We start from the raw sequence: 23,806 nt of genomic DNA, 5'->3' as shown, positions 1-23,806 counted from the left end.
GAATAACTGGAGTGAGTTGCCATGCCCTCCTCCAGGGGGATCTTCCCAACCCAGGGATCGAACCCAGTCTCCAGCATTGCAGGAGGTTTCTTTACTCTCTGAGCCACCAGGGAAGCCAGAACTAAACTTGGGTACACTCTAATTTTTAGATATAGGAGTGAGGAAGAACCAGAAAGGAGACAGAATCACCAGGTTAGTAAGAGGAACACCAGGAAAGTGCAAACTAATAAGAGGAGGGGATTTAATTCCAAACTCAGTTTGTTTTTTTTTACTATACCTGTGATCACTTTTTACTTCTTAGGTTTCTCAACTCTAATTTCCAAAGACCTATTAAACACTTCCATCTGTATTTATTTATTAAAAGCACAAAGCTCGAGCATATAGTGCACATCAGTTGCTGGGCTAGATGCTAATTAAGGTGCCTACAACACAGATACAACAGTGCCTTATACATAGCAAGAGCTCACTTATACTCTTTCTGCCACCTTCCCATGTCGCCTTAAAGGTGCCCACGCATGTCCTGGCTGATGCTCTCAAGAGTATCAACAATGCTGAAAAGAGAGGCAAACACCAGGCTGTGCTCCAAAGTCTTTGTCATCTTTCTAACTGTGATGATGAGGCCTGGTTACACTGGAGAATTTGAAATCATTGATGACCACAAGGCTGGGAAAACTGTTGTGAACCTCACAGGCAGGCTAAATAAGTGTGGCGTGATCAGCCCAAGACTGGATGTGAAAGATCTGGAAAAACAGCAGAATAAACTGCTCTTGTCCTGTTGGTTTGGTTTCATTGTACTGACAACCTCAGCAGGCAACATGGACCATAAAGAAGATGAAAACACATAGGAGGGAAAACCCTTGGATTTTTTTGTCCAGGGATGTAATACACATTTAATACAATACAGCTGACTCGTTGGAAAAGACCCTGATGCTGGGAAAGATGGAAGGCAAAAGGAGAAGAGGGTGGCAGAGGATGAGATAGTTGGATAGCATCACTGGTTCAATGGACATGAACTTGGGCAAACTCCAGGAGATGGTGAGGGACAGGGAGGCCTGGTGTGCTGCAGTCCATGGGGTCACAAAGAGTTAGACACAACTTAGTGACTGAACAACAATACATATGTGTGCAAATAAAATGCCTCAGAGGACAGAAAAATAGAGCTCACTATAGATGAGTTCCAGTCATTTTCTCTCACAGCCCCTTTCACTGCACCCTGCCTCTGAGCCATGTTAAGTGACCGTACTGGAATCCATCATTTTCCCTAATGCCTTGCCCAAATTGTTTATTTTCTGGAATTCCCTTCCTTAGTCTCTTAACGTTTTCCTATCTCAACTCAAGAAGTTGAGTTCTTAAGTTGAGAAGTCTGCTTGGAGGAGACTTCTCAAGACTTCCAAGTCTCCTCCAAGAAGTCATCTCTGACTCCCTTCCTCGACTCTACCTTCCTTGTTTATTCACCCCCAGTATCTCTTGTATACATCCTGGTGCTGTTTGGTTGGTTTGTTTTCAATGTTTATCACACATTTAATCTACTCTATGAAATGGTTAGCTCCTCAAAAGTAGAGATGATATTTACTTATTCGTTTCCTCTCAGGCTCATGGTAGGTATCTCTTTTACTATGAGCTGAAACAGCAACAAAATAAATAAATAAAATAAATATAAAATAAATAAATAAATAAAATATTTCCTGGCCAATCAACTGTTAAATCACTAAATGTATACACACGTATGTACACTAACAAGAAACTGTTACTAATAGAATGGGTTTATTAGGCAGAGTGAAACAATGTGAAGAGGAAAGAAATGGTAGCAAAAACTTATATGAGAATTAAAAAAAAAATAAGTGAATGTGTACCATTTTGGGCATACTCAAGCAAACTCAAGTGGACAAAGGGGTGAAGCGTAAAAGCAATGATATATCAATAATAAATTCAATATTTCCACGACTAATAAATCAACATTACATTTAATAATTCCACATTTGATGTATATGCCATGCCTGAGATTTGAGGGGAGGTAAAGTCTGTATTAATACTTGTGATGGAACTTCCTTGGTGGTCCAGTGGCTAAGACTCCACACTCCCAGTGCAGGGGGCTGGGAGTTCAATCTCTGATCAGGGAACTAGATCCCACATGCTGTAACTAAAACCCGCAGCAGCCAAATAACTAAAATAAATATATTAAAAAGAATACTTGTGATGATTGTTAGTGTTAGTTTCTCAGTTGTATTCGACTCTTTTGTGACCCCCATGGACTGTAGCCCACCAGGCTCCTTTGTCCATGGGATTTCCCAGGCAAGAATATCGGAGTGGGTTGCCATTCCCTTATCCTTGACAAATCAACAAAATCCAATGAAACGTTAACAGGGCCAGCTCTCCTAAAAGACTGTGTAGCCCAAAGTATATTTCTTTCTTTCTTTCTTTCATTTTTTAAAAATTTATTTTATGGGCTGTGCCAGGTCTTAGTTGCAGCATTTGGGATTAGTTCTCTGACCAAGGATTGAACTCAGACCTCCTGCATTGGGAGTGTGAAGTCTTAGCCACACTGGACCATCAGGAAGTCCCACAAAGTGCACTTCTTGTCTATAAATAAGGAATAAATCATAGCCGTAAAATATTTCTCCTTTCTGGTATTTAGCTTTTTTTTTTTTCCTTCTTTTCCCCAGATGTTGCTCTTAGAACCATCAAATTTAAAATCATGATTTCACTGACTCATTTTTGCATTTGGGGCTCTGGACTCCAACACATTATCTCATACCCCTCCTCCACCCACACAGCCCACCCCAACAAACCCACAGTCACTGACAGCTTCTGAGGCATTCTCAGCCTCATTCAAATTGCTTTCCAGGTCAAGGAATGTAGTAAGCCTACCTTCCAGCTACCAGCCCCCTGCCCTTTGGTCTTCCTCTCCGGAGGCTCTTCCTTTAGACACAATGGGACACAGGTGGGGGATGGGGTGAATTCATCTCAGGCTTTCATGCAAAGACCCCCACCAACAAAGAACAAAACTTCCCGTACCAGCAGTTTAGAGAGCTGCAGGCAAACCAACTTACCTGGTGGCCTTGACTGCCCTCAACTACCAAACAGTGCTAATTGAGAGCCTGGAAGCCTAGTTTTTCCCCATTTAAAGTTATTTTCCTCTTTTTGTTGAAATGTAATTGATATATTAATACAATATCATATTAGTCCAAGGTGTACAATGTAATAATTTGATATACGTATGTGTTGCCAATACATCACTGACTCAATGCATATGAGTTTGAATGGGCTCCGGGAGTTGGTGTTGGACAGGGAGGCCTGGCGTGCTGCAGCTCATGGGGTTGCAAAGAGTTGGACATGACTGAGTGACTGAACTGACTGATGTGTTGCAAAATGATCACCACAATAAGTTTTGTTAATATCCATCACCTCACATTATCCTCCCACCCTTTGGCCATGCTGCAGAGCATTTGGGATCTCAGTTCCCCGACCGACCAACCTGGGATGGAACCCATGCCCCCTGCGGTGGAAGCACACAGTCTTAAACACTGGACTGCTAGGGAAGTCCCTGACATTCCTTTTTTTTTTTTTTTTTAAAGAAATCATCTTCTATTTCTAATGAGACAGAAGCTCTATGCCTGAAACACAAGGTATTCCACCCACCCTCCCCTTGAGGCCTCTCTTCTAGACTCTTTTCCCCTCCAGGATGGTGGTCCAAGAAGACAAAGATTACACAGAATTTCATCCCCTTGTTTGGACCCAGCAATAATCCTACTCTTGCAAGTTGGCATCTTTGTATTGTGAGTCAAACTCAGCTGGCGTGGGAGCTAAGCCAGCAGGTGGAGACCTGAGCGGCAGAGTGGATGGGAGGATTAGTCAAGAATTGTATTTTAGAAAAACATATAATTGCAATTTGCCAAGGGTTTACTTTTAGAATTGAGAGACTGGAAACGAAGAAATCTTAAGATTCTTGAATGTTGAATTTGGGAATGAGGAGGAAAACTGAAGGCGCAGATGGTTATCTTCTGTCCATAAATAGGTTAGTGCTGCAATTCAACTCTAAAAACTGTTCCTTTGGGAAATAAACCAAAAGAAGAAGAAGAGGACGGTGTGGGGTTTAAAGACCAGACAGGATTTCCATGCTGGAGAAGAAAAAGCTATTCAAAGAAAGAGCCAGAAGAAGCAAAAAAAGGCAAGATAAAGATGACTGCTTAGGAAGGAGAAATAGTCAGGAGGGCAAATGTTGGTTCTAAAATAAATCTATCACATTTGCTCTGGCAAGTCTATTCCAAGAATACCAATTATCTAGAGAATGTTCTTTTTCTCCTTGTTTCCAGTGCAGGAGACACAGGAGACCCAGGTTCCATCCCTGGGTTGGAAAGATCCCCTGGAAAAGGGAACGGCAATCCACTCCAGTATTCTTGCCCGGGAAATCCCATGGACAGAGGAGCCTGACGGGCTACAGTCCCTGGGGTCGGAGAGAGTGGGACAGGACTGAGTGAGGAACACTTTCACTTTTCTTTTCACAGGTCAATAAATTCTATTATTTTGCATCTAGTAATGAATCAGGTAAAGAAGGTGGTACTTTCATTATATCATGCAATGTTAGATTTCATGTTCACTGGATTAGAACAAAAATCTCATCAAGTATTGTCAGACTTAGAGGTCATAGGCATAGAGTCCTGAAAGAATTTCTATTAAGAGCCATGGGTATACATCACGACATGTCAGAGGTTATGAGCATTTTACTTTCTCTGATTCTTACAATAACACAAAGAAGATACAGATAAGGTACTTCTGCCCTTATTTGTAGATGAGGAAACGGAGACTTAGTAAAGTGGCTAAGCCAAGCACTTACGTGTTTACGTGTTTTTAAAAACTTCCACAGTAATGGTTTATGTATGATGACTAACCAGTCTCCCAGGATCTTAGGCCTGCAGGTCCTTTCCTCTGGCTTTTGCCTTGCTGAAAAGACTTGGTGGTTTTTCTGAAAGCTAAAAGCCAAGACAGAAGTTAGGTGGGGGTTGAAAACAAGTGCGATTTTTTAACATCAGCTGATGCCTTAACATTCCATATGTGTTTTACTGTGACCTTAGAGTGAACCAAAGAGGAAAATAGAGTTAGTTGCAGTTTTTGCCATAAACTAGCCTGATTTCGAGACCCTAAGGGGGGCTCAAGTCAAGGGAATTAACTGTCCCAGTGAGAGTTTCAATCACCTTAGGTGGCCACTGGAGGTGCGTCTTTGACTTTTAAAAGGTGGAAACAAGGTGAAGCTAGGAGTGTCTCATTGCTGGGTTCATTGTGTTTCCCATTTCCGAGGTCCTAGTTTCGCAGTTCCCCACCGGGTCTGGGTTACTCTGCAACTCTCTTTTGCATTACAATGGCCTTGGTGAGACTGGCAGACGGGATTAACTGGGAATTCGCAAGCGTGTGTGTGGGCGTGGCGTTGCCAGGAGGGGCGGGGCCAAGTATGGTTGGGCCTTACTTATAAATGTAGAGCCTCTATCTATCTATTTTCATTTTCCTAGATTGGACTGGCTGCTCTTATCTTACAGGTGACTCCTTTCAACCTGTCTTTTTTAAAATACTTTCACACCTGGAGATCTTCACCTTTCTCTAAGTTCTTCTATCTAGATTCTCCAGCCTGGACTTTTCCTAGCATCTAGCTCTTAGGCTTTTTTCCTTCTCCTTCAGCTCAACAACATGAGTGTGGACCCAGCTTGTCCCCAAAGCCTGCTTGGCCCCGAAGCATCCAACTCTAGGGAATCTTCACCCATGCCTGAAGAAAGTTACGCGTCCTTGCAAAGGTCATCTGCTGACACCCTCGACACGGACACTGGTAAGAAAATACTGAATCTTTGAGGGGTTAAGTTCCTTCAGGGAAAGAGAAAGAAGGGACTGAAGGTCATTTGTCTCCCTCTTGAGCCCATCAATACAAGCAGGTGTCATTATCTGTTAATCCTCTCGACACCTGTTTTCCAACTATAATCTGATGGGATCATGCGCTTTCCCCGCTGTCTCAGGCATCAGGATCTGTGCACCGAGAGACGAGGGACCGGGGAGCAGCGGTTCAGACGTATACGGTGTATTTGAGAGTTTACGTGCACAAGCAAATGCGATGTGATACACCGATGTGTAAAATCTTAGCGTCATGCGGAGCACCCAGTAACAGTAAATGTTACTGCTAAGCCAGAAGTAGGAACATCACCTTTTCGGTCTGTCTATTCAAGGTGTGCTAGAGATGGCATCGTTAATGATCCGAAATGCACCTTTGGGAAATATTTCACTTTTCTACTATACAAGTAGCCCTTGTGTCTTCTCCTAACCTCTGGATGTCTGGCTATTACTGGGTAGTTTGTAAACACCTGGTATGCTCAGGTCTCCTAAATCTAGGGGAAGTAAGTCTTCACCTCACTTTATGGTGGATGATTCCAGAAGGTTTAATAGGCTGCCTAAGTGGGTAAGAGTTCAGATCTGAAATCCAGTTTGGCTTCAAAATCTATGCTCTAGTACTTCAGCTTCTAACTGGTAACTGAATGTAAGAGATGCTCAGGATACTGTAAAGACAGCACCACCTTTTTGGGAAATCAATTTAGCAGTCATTATTAAAAATAAAAAGGTAACACTAGAGATTCACCCCGGAATACGATTTCTATAACTGCTGTATTTGAGGCAAGATGTCCCAACTGCGATATTTGAGTGATGGAATTTAATGTTAACCCCATTTTCCTAAATTTTGTGTATCTTTTTATAATTTCACATGCTGAAATTATACAGCACTTAATACAAGCAAGTGGGCGTGGGCATTTCCTCCTAGCAAGCTAACTGCACGTTTGTAAAAAGGATTTAAAAAATTTTTTGTTAGACCAAGCCCCTTGCTGTGTGGGATCTTTGTTCAACCAGGGACGGAAGCCGTACACCCTGCATTGGAAGTACAGAGAGTCTTAACCACTGGACCACCAGGGAAATCCTAGATGATTTTTAAGACACTCCTCACCTCTAGTCATGAGTTGAAGACCTTCCTACTTGTGAGATTGTGATTTTTTTTTTTTTTTTTGGTAGTTGTTGCTGTTTAAGGCCTGTCCATTTATTCCATGACAAGGGTAAAATTCGAGATGAGCACTAGGAATACCTCTGTACAAATAAATCCACTACAGGAAATAAATTCTCAGTTACAAAGTCAATAATATATGTCAAGCCGTGTGCTACACAATTTTTGTCTGTTAACTTGTTATTTCTAAATTTTTTGTCTGTTGCATCATACTAATCAATGGAAAAACTCCATGAGATATACAACATGGGAAAGATAACAAATATTTTATAATTATACATGGAGTATAACCTTTAAAAATTGTAAATAACTATATTGTACACCTGCGATTTACATATTACACAGCAAGCATATTTCATTAAAAAAAAGAAAAAAAAACTATGATAACCTTGGCCCAATTGCCAAACCAAACCAAACCAAAAAAAAAAAAAAAAAAAAACTTCACGAGGAAGGGATAATCCTGGAAATGAGACCACAGAGCTAACCAAGGTCTGGGTTGCAAAAGGAGTTTATTGGAATTCACATTTTCTGACAGTCCTGGTATTAAAACTGGGTAGTAGACCATTAATTCTATAGGGTCCCCAAGAATCTGGATCATCTGTTTTATCAGAGGTTTGAGTCCCCTGTTGCTTCCCACCCAGGACAGGGGAAACTGGTAAGCTGCAGTCCACCGGGTCGCAGAGTCTGGACAGGACTTAGCCACTGAACAAAAACTGCTTCCCAGCAACACATGATATTAACCATGTCTATTATATGTAAAATGTTTTTTGTACAAAACTTGGCAGAGTGTTCAGGATCAGTTAAGAATAAAGTTATTACCTACTATCTTGCTCTGAGGACTTTTAATAGTGCTTTGAAAACAACGCATTTTTAATATTTGAAGTTTTAGAGAAAAGTGTTGTTTTATTCCCAACAGTCTCTCCTCTTCCTTCCTCCATGGATCTGCTTATTCAGGACAGTCCTGATTCTTCCACAAGCCCCCGAGTGAAACCACTGTCCCCATCTGCGGAGGAGAGCACAGAGAAGGAAGAGAAGGTCCCCGTCAAGAAACAAAAGATCAGAACTGTGTTCTCACAGACCCAGCTGTGTGTACTCAATGACAGATTTCAGAGGCAGAAATACCTCAGTCTCCAGCAAATGCAAGAACTTTCCAACATCTTGAACCTCAGCTACAAGCAGGTATAGTTGTTTTGTTGTCTGTGCAATAAGAAATAATAAGGGATTTCCCTGGTGATCCAGCGGCTCAGATTCATCACTGCCACTGAAGGGGGCCTGGGTTCGATTCTTAGTTAGGGAACTAGATCCCACATGTCACACACAGCCAAATAAATTTTTTTTGGGGGGGGGGAAGAATGTTTATGCACCTCTGCAAATAAGTTAATTTTTAATAATGCAAATGGAATCTTTTTGTAATGTGTTTTGTGACCATCTTTCTTTCACTAAATATCTATTGCAAATGTGTCATAATTTATTAAACCATTTCCCGTGTTAAGCCAAAATTGTGAAAATGTTTCCAATTTTCCCTTAAACAAAGGAAAAACACATTTCTATCATCTTGAGTTAGAAGAGTCCTAGCTAACCACTGGTTCTCGTTAAAATCAAAGTTGCATGTTTATTCTGTATACATCTGATTACTGATGAAGTTAATCATTTTTCATATATTTATTGGCTAGTTTATTCAGGCAAATGGTTTTCTATCTCTGGTACCATACTTGGCAAGTCCTCTATCAAATGACCTTAACTTTTTGTATAGTTGTGCTTGTGAAGTTTCATCATTCTTGAATTAACATACTATTATCATATTAAATGTAAATGTGCTAATATGGAGGGGGGACTTATTATTGCAAATAAGTTACTTTTAACTGTTGACTAAAACTCAGACGGTAAAGCGTCTGCCTACAATGTGGGAGACCCCGGGTTCGATCCCTGGGTTGGGAAGATCCTCTGGAGAAGGAAATGGCAACCCACTCCAGTACTCTTGCTTGGAAAATCCCATGGACGGAGGAGCCTGGCAGGCTACAGTCTATGGGGTCGCAAAGAGTCGGACACGACTGAGTGACTTCATCTCACCTCACCTCACCTCAATGAACAGTATGGGCAGACATTTAAATGTGAACTTCCTAGTTCATAGCCTTAGCCTCCTAGCCACACTCGCAGTGTATCTAACTGGTTAAGTTTATTTAAAAAGCCAACTGACTTGAAAGGCTTGAAATTTACTCAAATTCAGGATTTAAGAAAAGAGTCTGGTAATTAGAATTTTTGTTTCAAGTTTGAGATAGTTGTAGCTATCAGAAAAAAAAAAAAAAAAACTTAATATTCTTTGGTTCCTACTATCAATACATCCTGCATTACTAATATTTTATTTTTAAATTTATTTGTGGATTTTGGCGGGGGGTATGGCCATGCAGCACATGGGATCTTAGCTCCCTGACCAGGGACTGAACCCATGCCCCCTGCACTGGAAGATCGGAGGTGCCTACTAATATCTTAAAATTTTTCCGGTTATCTTTTCCTTGTCAGGTGAAGACCTGGTTCCAGAACCAGAGAATGAAATGTAAGAAATGGCAGAAAAACAACTGGCCGAGGAATAGCACTGGTGTGCCTCAGGTAATAACAGAAAACTTAAAGTTTTCTGCTTTTTCCTAACAAAGAGTTTTTAGTTCTGTCTATTGCTGCAGCATGCAATCCCAACCACGGACAATTCTGAACTTCCAAGTACTTTTTCAGTTAATCCCTTCTTCTTTTTTCAAAAGGGCCCAGCAATGGCAGAATACCCAGGCTTCTATTCCTACCATCAGGGGTGTTTGGTGAACTCTCCTGGAAACCTGCCCATGTGGGGTAACCAGACCTGGAATAACCCCACGTGGAGCAATCAGAGCTGGAACAGTCAGTCTTGGAGCAACCACTCCTGGAACAGTCAGGCCTGGTGCCCCCAAGCCTGGAATAACCAGCCTTGGAACAATCAGTTCAACAACTACATGGAGGAATTCCTGCAGCCCGGGATCCAGCTCCAGCAGAATTCTCCCGTCTGTGATCTGGAGGCCACCCTGGGAACTGCTGGGGAAAATTATAACGTAATACAGCAAACTGTCAAGTATTTCAGTTCCCAGCAGCAAATCACTGATTTATTCCCAAACTACCCTCTCAACATACAGCCTGAAGATTTGTAACAGCTATTTGTGACAGCTATTGTATACAATCTTAATGTGAGCAGAGACTGTATTCTCTAGAATTTTTCTCATTTTAGAATTCTGTACCGCTTCCCCTTAGTAACCTGCTTTTCACTATACCTTCTGTGTCAATTTGAGGGAAGGGTAATGAGTCCAATAAGAGGTTTCAGAAGCATTGTACAACATTACAAATGTGTCTGGCTATAGATAACTATAGTACTTTGGATATAATATATAATATTTTGGATACTTTTAGGATCTAGAATCTAACTTTAAGCACAGGGAACAAAAGTACAAAGACGTAAGATGGGGATTATTCATATTTTCTGGGATAGGGAGGCTTTACTTGTTAAGAATCTCAGTCCTTAAGATGAAGAGTGCTTTACTGATTTCCTCCACCCCTTTTCGCTATTTTACTACAACCCCTAATTTGTTCATCACTCTTATTTTTGGAGAACGATGTTTTGTATTTTGCCACATCATAAGTAGTACCAGTTTGGCTGGTTTGTTGTTTAAGTACAAATAAAAAATAGCCATTTTACATTTAGTTGTCTCTCCCCGATTTCACACAGTGATTTAAAGAGTTAAAAATCTGACTAAACATGGAAAATTTTTTTTTTTTTTGGCTGTGCTGGGTCTTTACGGCATGTGGGATCTAGTTCTCCGACCAGAGATTGAATCCAAGGCCCTCTGCCTTGGGAGCTTGCAGTCTTAGCCACTGGACCACCAGGGAGGTCAACACGGGAATATTTCATATGGAAGGGAATAAACTAATCTTCTCTAGGCATCCAGGAGACTAGAAGTGAGTAAAGGAAAGGTAACCAGATAACACAATATTAGGTGATGGATTAATTAAACCTGAACAAACATTTTCTTTCTGTGTATGTAGTATTGAAACAATAAAATCTGTGGTTTGCAGTTACGGAAGAATGCCACATCTGGAAGATCTGGAACAAAGGGGAAAAGGTAGAACTGGAAGCTCTCCTGTAACACATGACAGGTTCTGTGACTGCTCTTCTTCAACTTAAAGTTCAGCTTATTTTTATTCTTATTTTTTATGTGAACTTAAGAATGATTCTTTAAAATTAATTTTTATTGGATTATAGCTGCTTTACAATGTTGTTCCTATACTAGCAAGGTGAATCAGCTACATATATGTGTGTATGTATATATATATATATACATCTCCCCACTTTTTTTTTTTTTTTTTTGCATCTCCTTCCCATTTAGGTTACCACAGATCATTGGTGGGAATAACCAGAGTGGTTTTCTTATTTTCCTCGTGGTTCCCCTAGTTTTCCAATGTTGATCTATCATACTGTCCAACCCAACGAATTTAGACATTTAACTAAAAGAGGAAGTCAGTGAAAATTTCTGCCAATACCAAAGTTGAACGCAACATTCTTTTTGATTGGCAGATATGTGGATTCTCTGCCAGGCAGCATATTTAACCGAGTAGATAATGGAAATAGAAAGCATTGATTGTATCATCAGTCACTTTAACATTTACAAAATTCTTGGCTCTAAACAAGTGCACAAGATGAACTGACAAATTTGAGAAAAGCACTAAATGATGAACCAGAACCTGGAAAACTTGGGGAAATAGTTACTGTAAAGTGTTATTGGGGGTGGGAGGAGGCTCAAGAGGAAGAGGATGTATGTACACACATAGCTTATTCATGTTGTACAGCAGAAGCACAACATTGTAAATCAGTTATATTCCAATTTAAAAGTAAAGTGGTAGAACCCAGGAAACACAAAATTTAGTTTTCCTGTACTGAGATGAACCATTGTTAGTTTTTTTTTTTTTACAACTTTGTGCTTTGGATTAAGTGTAGCTATAAGTCACTGGGAATAGATTGGTAAGGAACAGCTAATTTAGGAAGATTTATTAGTGCCAGAAAAGATAGGAGCACCTATAAAAAGATAGAAGCAAATAAGACGGGAAGCAGAAGGATGGAATTTTGATGATCACTACTTGCTTTTGAAAATCAGCCATTTTACAGAAATGCCATTCATCTATTTAAAGACTGGAGCTTTTGACTGCAAGACTAAAAGAATCATTAAAAACCAAGCAATAGAAAATAAATAATGAAGTGAGTCTAGTAAACAGTATCAACAAGATGGCATATTTCCTACAAGTGTATTAGTATATGTAATATGGGTGGTTTCTATATGTTGATTTTAATAGACTTATTCCATTGTAAGGATTATACCATACATTCTCTTCTGAAAGGCTTTTATCCACTTGACATTTTTTAGCCTCTTTGCACATCAAAATCGAGAGATTTGAGATAATTTAGATAAATAATAAAAATTGACAACTACATTCAAGAACAGAGTCCCTATTTTCCTTAGTTAACATTGAGATGGTTTCTTCCTCAAATATTCTCTCAAAATATTTCTGTTAATGAAGAGTGAAATTCAAGTTAGTCGAACCAGGGAAAGATTTTAAGTTTTTTGGTGTTTCCTAATATCTCAGTGTGACTCATTTCCTTAGAAAAGAAAGACTGTTACTTAACTTTAACTCTGACATCTTTCCTGACATTTTCATGCATATACGTGACATAAAAACTCATTTTTCCTATCCAAATTATACGCACTTTCTGCAACTCACTTTTTCTAACTAAAAGATCTACACATCAATGAATTTAAATGCTGTACTGACACATACTAAATACTGCAATGCATATTACAAATACATTAATTTGCTTCTGTTTTGGTTATTTGCCATTACAAATCATGTTGCTATTACCAATAGCAATTTAAAGACTTAAGTGTTTGCTTTGAGTCATAGGATTACCAAGAATATAAACTAGTATAACAGAAGGAGACAGGCAAAAAAAGAGATGATTAAGTCATCTGCCAGCCTCTCCCATCTTTCTACATCCCTTCTTTTTAGAAAATCTCGCTCTCTCCATCCTCCTCCCTAAAGGAGGTGGATGTCACTTCCAATGTCATTGTACTGCATTATATTTTCGCTTCGTCTTGATTTTCAGCTTGCCTCTCCATTTTAGTTCGTGCCTGAAGAAGCACATGGGTTGAATTTGCCTAGGTCTTCTGAATTCCTCAGCCTGGATTCAAAGCCCAAGAGTGGGAGGAGTAGGCCTTGCTTACTGAATTTCAAGCACCCAGTTCTCAGGGTAAAGGACAAATTTCAGCCTGTTACAAATAATCCTACTATTCAGAAAACTTGGTGTCTAGGGTGCCGGGGAGGCGGTGGGGAAGCCAAGATTTGAGACCCAAAGGTATAGGCAGACAACCGCCAGACGGGGCAGGAAAGAGGGAGGGCCCTTAGTAAACACTGCTGGCCCCCTGGGGCCCAAGGCGTTCGCCTCAAGTGGTAGATAAAGGGAATTTGTTAAATAAAGAAGCAGTTGGGGCCGACAAAAGCTTCTGGCACAGGAAGTGAGTCCGACTGAGGAGACCGAAATGTAGGTATTTGAATAGATGCCTTGGTGTGAGGCTAAGATGAAACCAGAAAGCAGCAGCAGCTGGTGGCGAGCTCTTCTTTAAGGGGTTCCCAGCTTCTGGGTGTTTGATGTGGCTTGGGAGAAAGTGTCCTTGAGAATTTAAAAAGGTTAAAAGCTTGGGAAGTGAATGCAAAGTAGCTCTACCTCCAAAGTATAATGACCAAGCGAGGTATTGAACAGAAAAATCTCACAGGTGAAATCAAGAAACTAGAAGCCTATAGAGTGAATTAAAGCGGGACAGCCCCATGCACTTAGGGTCTCAAGGGGGAATTATAGAAAGGTTGGCAATGTTCATACAACCCATGTCTTGGGTTCAAGATGTGACAGGGACTAAGGACGTGGTCAGACTGAATTAGGGCCACATCTTTGCATAAAAAATGTAGCTGGACACAGTCACCCAGGCTTTCTCCATGGGGACATTGAGGGCAGGTACTCCTGGCCATAAGTATAGCTCTTCTTAGCTTGATGAGCAGCTGTGGAATTTATTTTCACCACTTGGGTAGAATACAAGTGGCCATTGGAATGGGTGTTACCAATGGACCACCAATTTAAAAGCTATGGATGGTGGCACAATTTAACCAGAGAACTGTGCACAAGCTGATCACAAATCCTGTGAGCCCCCTCCCTCACCTGGCTTTTAAAAGTGCTTCTCCGAAACCCTCTGGGGAGCTTCTGACGCTTTAGGGCCTGAGGAACCTGTCTCCTTGCATGGCTTTGCAATAAACCTTTCTCGGCTCTAGAAAATAAATACATAGATAAAAGCTATGGATGTTGAATGCCTCAGGTACATAAGGATATTTAGTGTTGGACTAAATAAGAGTATTGATGCCTCTTGCTCCTCTGGTTCCATTCTGTGTTCTGTGTACATGTACTCTGTCTATCCAAATCAGTCATACTTACTTAGCTATAGTTAATGTGCTATATCTGAAGGTCAAAAAGATCCCCTGATGTAGGAAATGGCAGCCCAGTCCAGTATTCTTGCCTGGAATACCACGGACAGAGGAACCTAGCTGGCGACAGTCCACAGAGTCGCAAAGAGTTACATAAATTACATTTGCTTTCCACTGTCAAAGTGAACGTTCTCAGACAATACAGTAAATGCACTTTATACTTGATGAGTCACCCAATTCCTGTCCTTCTGCAATTCCTTCCTTCATTCTTAGCTTCCCCCAGATCCTAGTTCTCATTTTTCAGGTCTCTTATCCATCCTCAGCCACTTGACCCTACAGTCATACTTAACATTCCCCAAATTGTGTAAGGCTTTGTGGATTCCTTCAGCGTTGTCTGATAAACCATTAAACACTAATGCACTCATTCCCACGGATTCCCTGATCAATTTCTATCTCATTAAGTCAATAAAAATGGTTCCCTTTATCTATTGAGACTACCCTCTATAGAGAAAAAGCCCTTGTGTAAATATCTGCTGTATCAGTCTTTGTGAGGATAAGAGAAAAATGACTATTATTCGTAACTCCATGGCTGGCTCTGTGCTGTGCCTTTCCTTATGCTGTTTGCAACTTCCAAAAGAATTGTGAAAAAATCAAGTTTCAACTTGGAAGAAAATACTTATAAATGTATTTCACACTTATGCTGGCTCATAGCACTATAATCCACCCTAGAAGCCTGATCATTATCCTAGGATATTTTCTTTCACCTACCATATCCAAACAGCTACTCTTTTGGGAGGGTTTTTTAAATTAATTTTTAAAAATCGAAGTATACTTGATTTACAATGTTGTTTTAGTTTCAGGTGTACAGCAAAGTGACTCAATGATATATATATTCTTTTTCAGATTCTTTTCCCTTATAGGTTATTACAAAATATTGAGTAGAGTTCACTGTGCTATACAGCAGGTCTTTGTTGGTTATCTATTTCCTATATGAAAGTGAAAGTGAAGTCGCTCAGTCGTGTCTGACTCTTTGCAACCCCATGGACTGTAGCCTACCAGGCTCCTCCCTCCATGGGATTCTCCCAGGAAGAGTACTGGAGTGGGTTGCCATTTTCCTTCTCCAGGGGATTCTCCAGGCAAGAGTACTGCAGTGGGTTGCCATTTTCCTTCTCCAGGGGATCTTCCCGACCCAGGGATCAAACCCCGGTCTCCCGCATTCCAGGCAGATGCTTTAACCTCTGAGCCACCAGGGAAGCCACCAGTTTTCTATATAGCAGTGTGTGTATGTTAATCCCGGGCTTCCCAGGTGGCACTAGTGGTAAAGAATCCGTCTGCCAATGTAGGAGACGTAAGAGACATGGGTTCGATCCTTGGGTCAGGAAGATCCCCTGGAGGAGGACATGGCAACCCACTCCAGTATTCTTGCCTGGAGAATCCCCATGGACAGAGAAGCCTGGTAGGCTACAGTCCATGGGGTTGAGAGTCGGACACAACTGAAGCGATTTAGCATGCATGCATGCATGCACATAGGTTAATCCCAAATTCCTAATTTATCCCTCCCCCTGACGTTCCCCTCCAACCATAAGCTTGTTTTCAATGTCGGAATGCGGTTCAATCCTTATTTACTGTTTTGTAAATAAGTTAATTTGTATCATTTTTTTAGAGTTCACATATAAGTGCTATCATAATGGTATCTATCTTTCTGACTTACTTCACTGAGTCTGATAATCTCTAGGTCCATCCATTTTGCTGCACAAATAATCACTAGTTAAGTCTATCTCTTTAATATTTTTCAAACCAGTTAACAGGTTTCCATATTAGCTGCTACTACTGAGGAACTAGTGGGTAATCAGGTTTTTCCACACTCCCCAAATATTCATACGAGGAAGAGATTATTAAAAATCAAATTTTCATGTAAAAAAAGCCAAGAGCCTAAGCAACATATCAAAGATGGTACCCAGTAGGTATAGTCAAAATCTAGATTCAAACTCTTAATTACCTGACTCCAAAGCCCCAGATATTTCTTTGCTACACGATTTTCCAATGGACAGACATAAATATAATGTGGAAAGATAGATACCAAAAAGCAACATTTAAGGAGGGAAAAATTTGAGGGAATTTTCATATGCTATTACTGGAATTTTTTTAGAGCATATATTATCAGACAAAAATAATAAATATCTCCATTTGGAAAGAACAGGAGTAGCATGTATGGGAATAAATAATTACCAGTAAAAATAACTTTTTTGAAACATGAAAATAGATCATGTATTTGTCTTATTACCTTTAGAGAGGCTAGAATCCTGGAACTCTGGGTTCTGAACCACAGATCAGACAAGGCCGCTTTGGGCAAAGCCACCAGATGCAGCGTTAAGCTCACTTGGAGGGTCACATCTCCCTCCAGGGGTCCACTACCTGTTCTGGGCTCACCAGCTGCCTGTTTTAGAACCTTGGGAAGTTTCTTTCTTATCATCAAATCTTCCAGGACAAGGAAATATTTGTCTAGACATGTCCCTCAATTGTGTGTGATCCATGTATGATGGTAAAGATGTACATAGATACGTCTGATGAACTGGGGGGAGGTCCTAAAAGGAACTAACTGGAGACCATGAGAGGGTGGGGAAAAGGGAGAGCATTCTCTGGTGGTCCAGTGGTTAAGACTTTGTACTTGCAATGCAGGGGATGTGAGTAAGGTTCTATGTGCTGTGTGACCAAAAAAAACCCTCTTTTTTTGTTTGTTTGTTTTAATTAAGAAAAAATGAGAAAGCTTATCAGAGTAAAGGACACTTGTTTGCCAAGTGACTCATAGCGGTGAGCAGTGAAGGAAGCTCGCAAACATTCTTGGCTGAGTGTGATGAGGTATTGTAAGGGATGTACGAATTGCTGAGGACAAGCAGAAAAGAGATCTGCCTTTAAGAGTTTTAACTGAAAGCATTATCAATCTCCTTCATATTGTTTCAGTGTATCATCAGCAAGACTGGGGCGGGGGTCCAATAAGAAGTACTGGAGAAAACGGAAGCAAACCTTCTATTTCCAAATGTCCATTCAGTGTATCAGGTTTCTCCACTCTGATGTTTTTTTCCCGCCTTTTCCATACTGTACTTTGGGGAAGGAGGTCAATGTCTACAGCTGTTGTAGCCACCCATCCGGGAAACAAACTCACTCACAAGCACAATGCAGAGAGTGGAGTGCAGTTTACTACACGGGGCCCAAGGCAGAGTTTCCTCTTAACCAAGGACCCCGACCAGTTTTTCTGAAAACCTTATATACCCTAAGTGTACGTGCCCAAACCCACCTCCCCAAATTCCCTGAAACTAGTCTGAACAAAGGAAAAGAAAGATACAATCAAAGATAACCCATGATTCATATGCCTTAGGCCTAGTTAATTAACAGTGGACAACTATCAGTAGGCCTGTGCTCATACCTGAATAAGCATAATAGAATTTATGGTTCTATTTGGTTACACAGACAATTAGGGTATTCTTTTAGGCGACAGAGAGTCTAGGTACGAGCCCTGGGGCTCTTCCATCCGGGGGTCTGGTTTTCCAGCAGCTCAAAGTCCACAGTCTGGCCCAAGATGGAGTCCTGCTTTCAAGATGGAGCCTGTTCTGTCTGTTTCCTCCTTCACAGTCTCACTTAAGGAGTGGGGAATTATGCCTTCCCTCTGCACAAGGTTGAATATTCTCTCCTCTGAAGTGCACATTCATTGAGAACCTTAGTTTAGAATCTTTTGGAAACAGGGTCTTGGAAGACGCAATTAGTATTAGGTAAGACCAGGCTTTTTTTTTTTTTTTCCCTTCCTATAGTGTTCATAGGGTTCTCGAGGCAAGAATACTGAAGTAGTTTGCCATTCCCTTCTCCAGTGGACTGCATTTTGTCAGAACTCTCCACCGTGAACCGTACGCCTTGGGTGGCCCTTCTTCTACTTTCTGAAAGAGCTTGTGTGAGATTAGTATTATTTCTTCCTTAAATATCTGACAGAATTCATCATGGGAATCTTCTGGACCTGGAGATTTTTGTGGAGTAATTTTGCTAACTAATTTATTTGACACATGAAAGGTTAATCAGATTTTCTGTCACCTTACATCTGTTTTGGTAATTTGTGCCTTTCAAGAAACTTTTTTTTTCCATTTCATCAAATTATTGAGTTTTGGTATAAAGGTAAGTCATACTAACTCTATATTTCCCTTCTGATGTCAGCAGGATAGCCCATTTAAAAATTTCCAATATTGGTAAATCGTGTTTCCTCTTTTTGTTTCTGTTCAGTCTTCTTATTGATTTATCAAGTTTATTACTCTTCAAAGAACTAATTTTGACTGAATTTGTTTCTCTAGCCTGTTTTCTATTCCGATGATTTCTGTTTTCTTACTTCTACTAACTTGGGGTTTGTTTGTCTCTGAGTTTTGTAAGGAAAAAGCAGGGCTTCCCAGGTGGCCCAGTAGAAATATCAACAACCTCAGATATGCAGATGATACCATTCTAATGGAAGAAAGGGAAGAGGAACTAAAGAGCCTCTTGATGAGGGTGAAACAGGAGAGTGAAAAAGCTGGCTTGAAACTCAGACATTCAAAAAATTAAGATTCTGGCATCTGGTCCCATGACTTCAAGGCAAAGAGAAGGGGGAAAAGTGGAAGCAGTGATAGATTTTATTGTCTTAGGCTCCAAAATCACTGCAGCCATGAAATTAAAAGATGCTTGCTCCTTGGAAGAAAAGCTATGACAAGCCTAGACAGAGTATTAAAAGCAAAGACATCACTTTGCCGACCAACGTCCGTGTAGTCAAAGCTGTGGTTTTTCCAGTGGTCATGTATGGATGTGAGAGTTGGACCATAAAGAGGGCAGAGCATCGAAGAATTGACGCTTTTGAATTGTGTTGCTGGAGAAGACTCTTGAGAGTCCTTTGCACTGCAAGGTGATCAAACCAGTCAATCCTAAAGGAAATCAACCCTGAATTTTCACTGGAAGAAGCTGAAGCTCCAACTGGCCTCCTGGTGTGAAGATCTGACTCATTGGAAAAGATCCTAATGCTGGGAAAGATTGAAGGCAAAAGAATAAGGGGTGACAGAGGATGAAATGGCTAGATAGCATCACTGACTCAATGGACATAAATTTTATCAAATTCCCAGAGATAACAGAGGACAGAGGAGCCTGGCATGTTGCAGTTCATGGGATCACAAAGAGTCAGACATGACAGCCACTCAACAACAAAAAAGGAGAAAAAAGTATAATTGATTTAAATCTTAAAAAAGAAACTTTCTATTTAAGTATTATTTAGAGCTATAAATTTCTCTCAAAGCACTGATTTAGCTGCATTTAACAATTTTTTATATATTGCATTCTTTAATCACCCATTTGGAAATACTTTCCAATTTTCTTTGTGATTTTTTTTTATTTTGATGTGAACCATTATTTAAAGTGTTTATTGAATTTGTTAAAATATTGTTTCTGTTTTATGTTTTGGTTTTTCTGACCGCAAGGCATGTGGAATCTTAGCTCCTTCACTGGGGATCGAAGCTACACCCCTCGCATTGGAAGGCGAAGTATTAGCCAACAGCCCACCAGGGAACCCCATGACTTATTTTTTGACCAACAGATTACTTACTTATAAGTCTGTTCTAAGCACTCTGTGCTTTTCCAGTCATAATGTCATTACTGATTTCTAATTCAATTCTATTGTGCTCAGAGAATATATTCTGCAAGAGCTGTGCCTTGAAATTTCTCAAGACCTGTTTTACAGCCCAGTATATTGCTTATCTTGTTGACTACTCCATGTGCACTTGAAAATAATGTAATTCTTCAGTCATTGGGTGTAACAAGGTATAAATGCAGCCTGAGTGAAAGTGGCTGGTGATATTATTCAAATTGACTATATACTTGCTGGCTTTTTTGAATAGCTGCTCAATCTGTTACTGAGATGTGGTAGTTAAACTTGACATGTTTTTTTACCAAACCGTGAGGTATATGGGATCTTAGTTCCCAAACCAGGGTTCTAACCTGTACACCCTGCATTGGGAGCATGGAGTCTTAACCACTGGACCCCCAGGGAAGTCCCTAAATGTCTAATGTTCCACACTGATGTCATGAAGCCCCTCTTTTTCCATCTGCCATTAAGCAAACCTTGGAGTATGTCATCAGTGTATTCATGTATATAAAGGTGCACCTATAATTTTATTTTCTATTATTTTTTTAAACTGCTTCTTTTTTTAATTTATGGCTGCACTGGGTCTCTGTTGCTGCACAGGCTTTTTCTAGTTGCAGGCAGTGGGGGTTGCTCTCTGGTTGGTGAACGGGCTTCTCACTGCGGTGGTTTCTCTTGTAGTGGAGCAGGGGTGCTAGGGCACTCAGCCTTCAGTACTTGCAGCAGATGAACTTATGTACCCCGTGGCATGTGGAATCTTCCTGAAACGGGGGTCAAACCTGTGTCCTATGCATCATCAGGCAGATTCTCAACCACTGGACCACCAGGCAAGTCCTATAATTTTAATTTAAAAGTTTTGAGTGCTGGTACCTAGGTCATTTCTGATGAGCATTTAATTTACATCCTATACTGTGCTGTTCTTAGTCACTCAGTCATGTCCAACTCTTTTCAATCCCATGGACTGTAGCCCACCAGGCTCCTCCATCCATGGAATTCTCCAGGCCAGAATACTGGAGTGGGTAACCGTTCCCTTCTCCAAGGGATTGTCCCAACCCAGGGATCAAACTCAGGTCTCCTGCCCTGCAAGCGGATTCTTTACTGACTAAGTCACCAGGGAAGCCCACCTCCTATACTGCAGTTCTCATAGGTGACAGTGTTTTATTTACACTTAGTTTCTGTGACTTTTGTACGAAGAAAATTGATACATTCTTTGATGACTCTGGAGCCACACAGATGCTGCGATCAGTGGAGGTAGGGCTCCAGGGTTTGACCAGGTGTGCATATGGTCAAACAGCACGACACCCTACATCCATCAGGTACCAGGGAAACTCCGTAATTGATCCATTTTCAGGCAGGGATCATACACTGACCCAGTCTGTCTGCTTATTACCTATCTTTATGTAGCTTCTTTGTTACTGTTGCTTATTTGGCCCCCAGAAAACTTTAGTCTACTCTTTTTGGATCTTGAATGGATCTACTTTGTATTAATATAATTAGCCCAAGGGTCAGGATGGGAGTCGACGCCTACCTAGTTCATTGTAAACTATGTATTTTCCTTTCTGCCTAATTTGAAATTGGTATACCAGAAAAAAATAAAATAAAATTGGTGAGTTTTTTTTTTGGTTTATTTTGGCAAGTTTTTCAACATGAGCTTTGATCAGGTAGAATGGAAACTATGCCGCTAAGCAAATACGTAGTATTTTAGGAACAAAATGTACTTTAAGAGTAATTAGAAGGACTTGTTTCATGGTCCATTGGTTGAGAATCCACCTCCAAGGCAGGGGGCCTGGGTTGCATCCCTGGTCTGGGAAGATTCCACATGCCGTAGAGCAACTAAGCATGTTAGCCACAACTGAATCTGCAAGTCTAAAACCTGTGCTCCAAAACAAGAGAAGCCACTGCAGTGAGAAACCCGTGCACCACAAGTAAAGAGCAGCCCCACCTGCCACAAATAGAGAAAGCTTGTGCTCAGCAACGATGATCTAGTGCAGCCAAAAATGAATTTAAAAAGTCTCTACCTCCATTCCAGGGAACATGGGTTCCATTCCTGATTGGGAATTAAGATCCTGAATGCCAGGCAGTGTGGCAAAAAAAAAAAAAAAAGTCATTAGATGCTTCTTATTATCATGAGCATCCTGTGAACTGCAAATTAATGAATTGTGGAGTGCAACCCATAGGAAATCCCCCTTGATCCCAGGAAGATTCCAGCAGCTCACCTTTAACACCTAGAGGGCACACTGCAGTCTTATTTTCAAGGACTCACTTCTATCCCAAGTTCTTCTTCAGAATAAGCACAGGCTGCAATAGGCTATTTTTCCTGTCTCTTTTCTCTAAAGAAAAAGGCCTAAATAATTGGCAAGCTCCTGCAGCACAGGGCACCAAATAACAAAAAGATGAACGGACTGGACTTAAAAATTTAAAACTTTTATAGACTATCTTAACTGTTGTGGTCTAAATGTTTGTGTCCTTCCAACTCATATGTTGAAATCCTAATGACCAATGTGATGAGATTAGTTTGTTGGGTCCTTTGCGAGCTGATTAGGACATGAGGGAGGAGTGTTCACTAATGGGACTAGTGCATTTATTAAAAAAAAAACAAAAAAAAACCACAGAACAACCTTTATGGAAAGCAATTTAGCCCAATCTACCAAAATTGTAAATATCCATACCCTTTGACCCATCACTCAACTCCATATTTAGCATACGTACTGGCATGTGTGTGACATGATACACTTACAGAGTTCTTTACCGCTGTACTTTTTGTTGAAATGGCAAAAAATGAGAAACATTTAAATGCCAATCCATGAGGGGGATGATTGGATCCATTGTGGTATCCACACTATGATGGAGAACCTAAAAAGAAGGAAGACTCTTCTTTAGTTACTAATATGGGGTAATGTCCCAGGCACATTGGGAAATGAGTAAAAGTAAGACATAGAAGAATTACTACCACATTAAAAGAAAACCCAAACACGCAAGAAAGCTCTGAAAGCCATGAAAGCCATGAAAGAATACAAAAAGTTTGCAACCCCCAAGCCCCACCCCTACCCAAAAAAGAAGGCTGCAAGATGGCCCTTGCCCTCACCGAACCAAAGAGACCCCGGTTCGATTCCTGGGTCGGGAAGATCCCCTGCAGAAGGGATACTTAACCCACTCCAGTATTCTGGCCTAGAGAATTCCATGGACACAGTCCATGGGGTCCCAAAGAGTCGGACATGACTCAGCGACTTTCATTTTCAATATGAAGCTGTATACCCATCAAACAACTCTAATTTCCCCCTACCCAGTTCCTGGTAAGCAACACTCCACTTTGTTTCTGTGAATTTGACTGCTTTAGATACTTCATACAAATAGACTTACACAGTACTTGTCTCTTTGTGACTGGCTTATTTCACATAATATCGTGGCCTCGAGGTTGGTCCATGCATAAGGATATGTGGGGTTTCCGTCCTTTTCCAGCCCGTATAATATTCCCTTGGGTGCATACTCTACATCAGTGTTTATCCATTCACTCACTGCTGGACATTCGTGTCGCTTCCACTTCTTGGCTCAATCTCATAATAAAAATGAAGATTTAAAACATAGGACCCCTTTCTCACTTCAGGTTG

The 23,806-nt window shown here is 40.7% G+C and overlaps 1 protein-coding gene and 1 pseudogene across 2 annotated transcripts; both read left to right on the top strand.

The window, feature by feature from the left end:
- Nucleotides 1-406: 406 nt before the first annotated feature.
- Nucleotides 407-883, top strand: LOC120857970 (annotated as a pseudogene).
- Nucleotides 884-5,679: 4,796 nt separating this feature from the next.
- On the top strand, nucleotides 5,680-10,197 carry NANOG (Nanog homeobox). 2 transcript variants are annotated; one of them, XM_040235088.1, is made up of 4 exons: nucleotides 5,680-5,815; nucleotides 7,944-8,206; nucleotides 9,548-9,634; nucleotides 9,826-10,197. In XM_040235088.1, the coding sequence occupies exons 1-4, from the start codon at nucleotides 5,680-5,682 to the stop codon at nucleotides 10,195-10,197; spliced, it is 858 nt and encodes a 285-aa protein (XP_040091022.1). The 2 variants fall into 2 exon arrangements, with proteins under 2 accessions (XP_040091022.1, XP_040091021.1); XM_040235087.1 differs by having other exon boundaries at nucleotides 9,781-10,197.
- Nucleotides 10,198-23,806: the final 13,609 nt, after the last annotated feature.

Source organism: Oryx dammah, unplaced genomic scaffold, assembly GCF_014754425.2.
Source record: "Oryx dammah isolate SB20612 unplaced genomic scaffold, SCBI_Odam_1.1 HiC_scaffold_29, whole genome shotgun sequence".
In the NCBI taxonomy this organism is placed as follows: Eukaryota; Metazoa; Chordata; class Mammalia; order Artiodactyla; family Bovidae; genus Oryx; species Oryx dammah.
This window is presented reverse-complemented; position numbering and strand designations above follow the sequence as displayed.

Coding starts and splice junctions, on each gene's coding strand:
- NANOG (XM_040235087.1), top strand. CDS start 5,680: ATGAGTGTGGACCCAGCTTGTCCCCAAAGCCTGCTTGGCCCCGAAGCA. Junction 5,816..7,943: donor CACCCTCGACACGGACACTG/GTAAGAAAATAC, acceptor TATTCCCAACAG/TCTCTCCTCTTCCTTCCTCC. Junction 9,635..9,780: donor ATAGCACTGGTGTGCCTCAG/GTAATAACAGAA, acceptor TTTTTTCAAAAG/GGCCCAGCAATGGCAGAATA.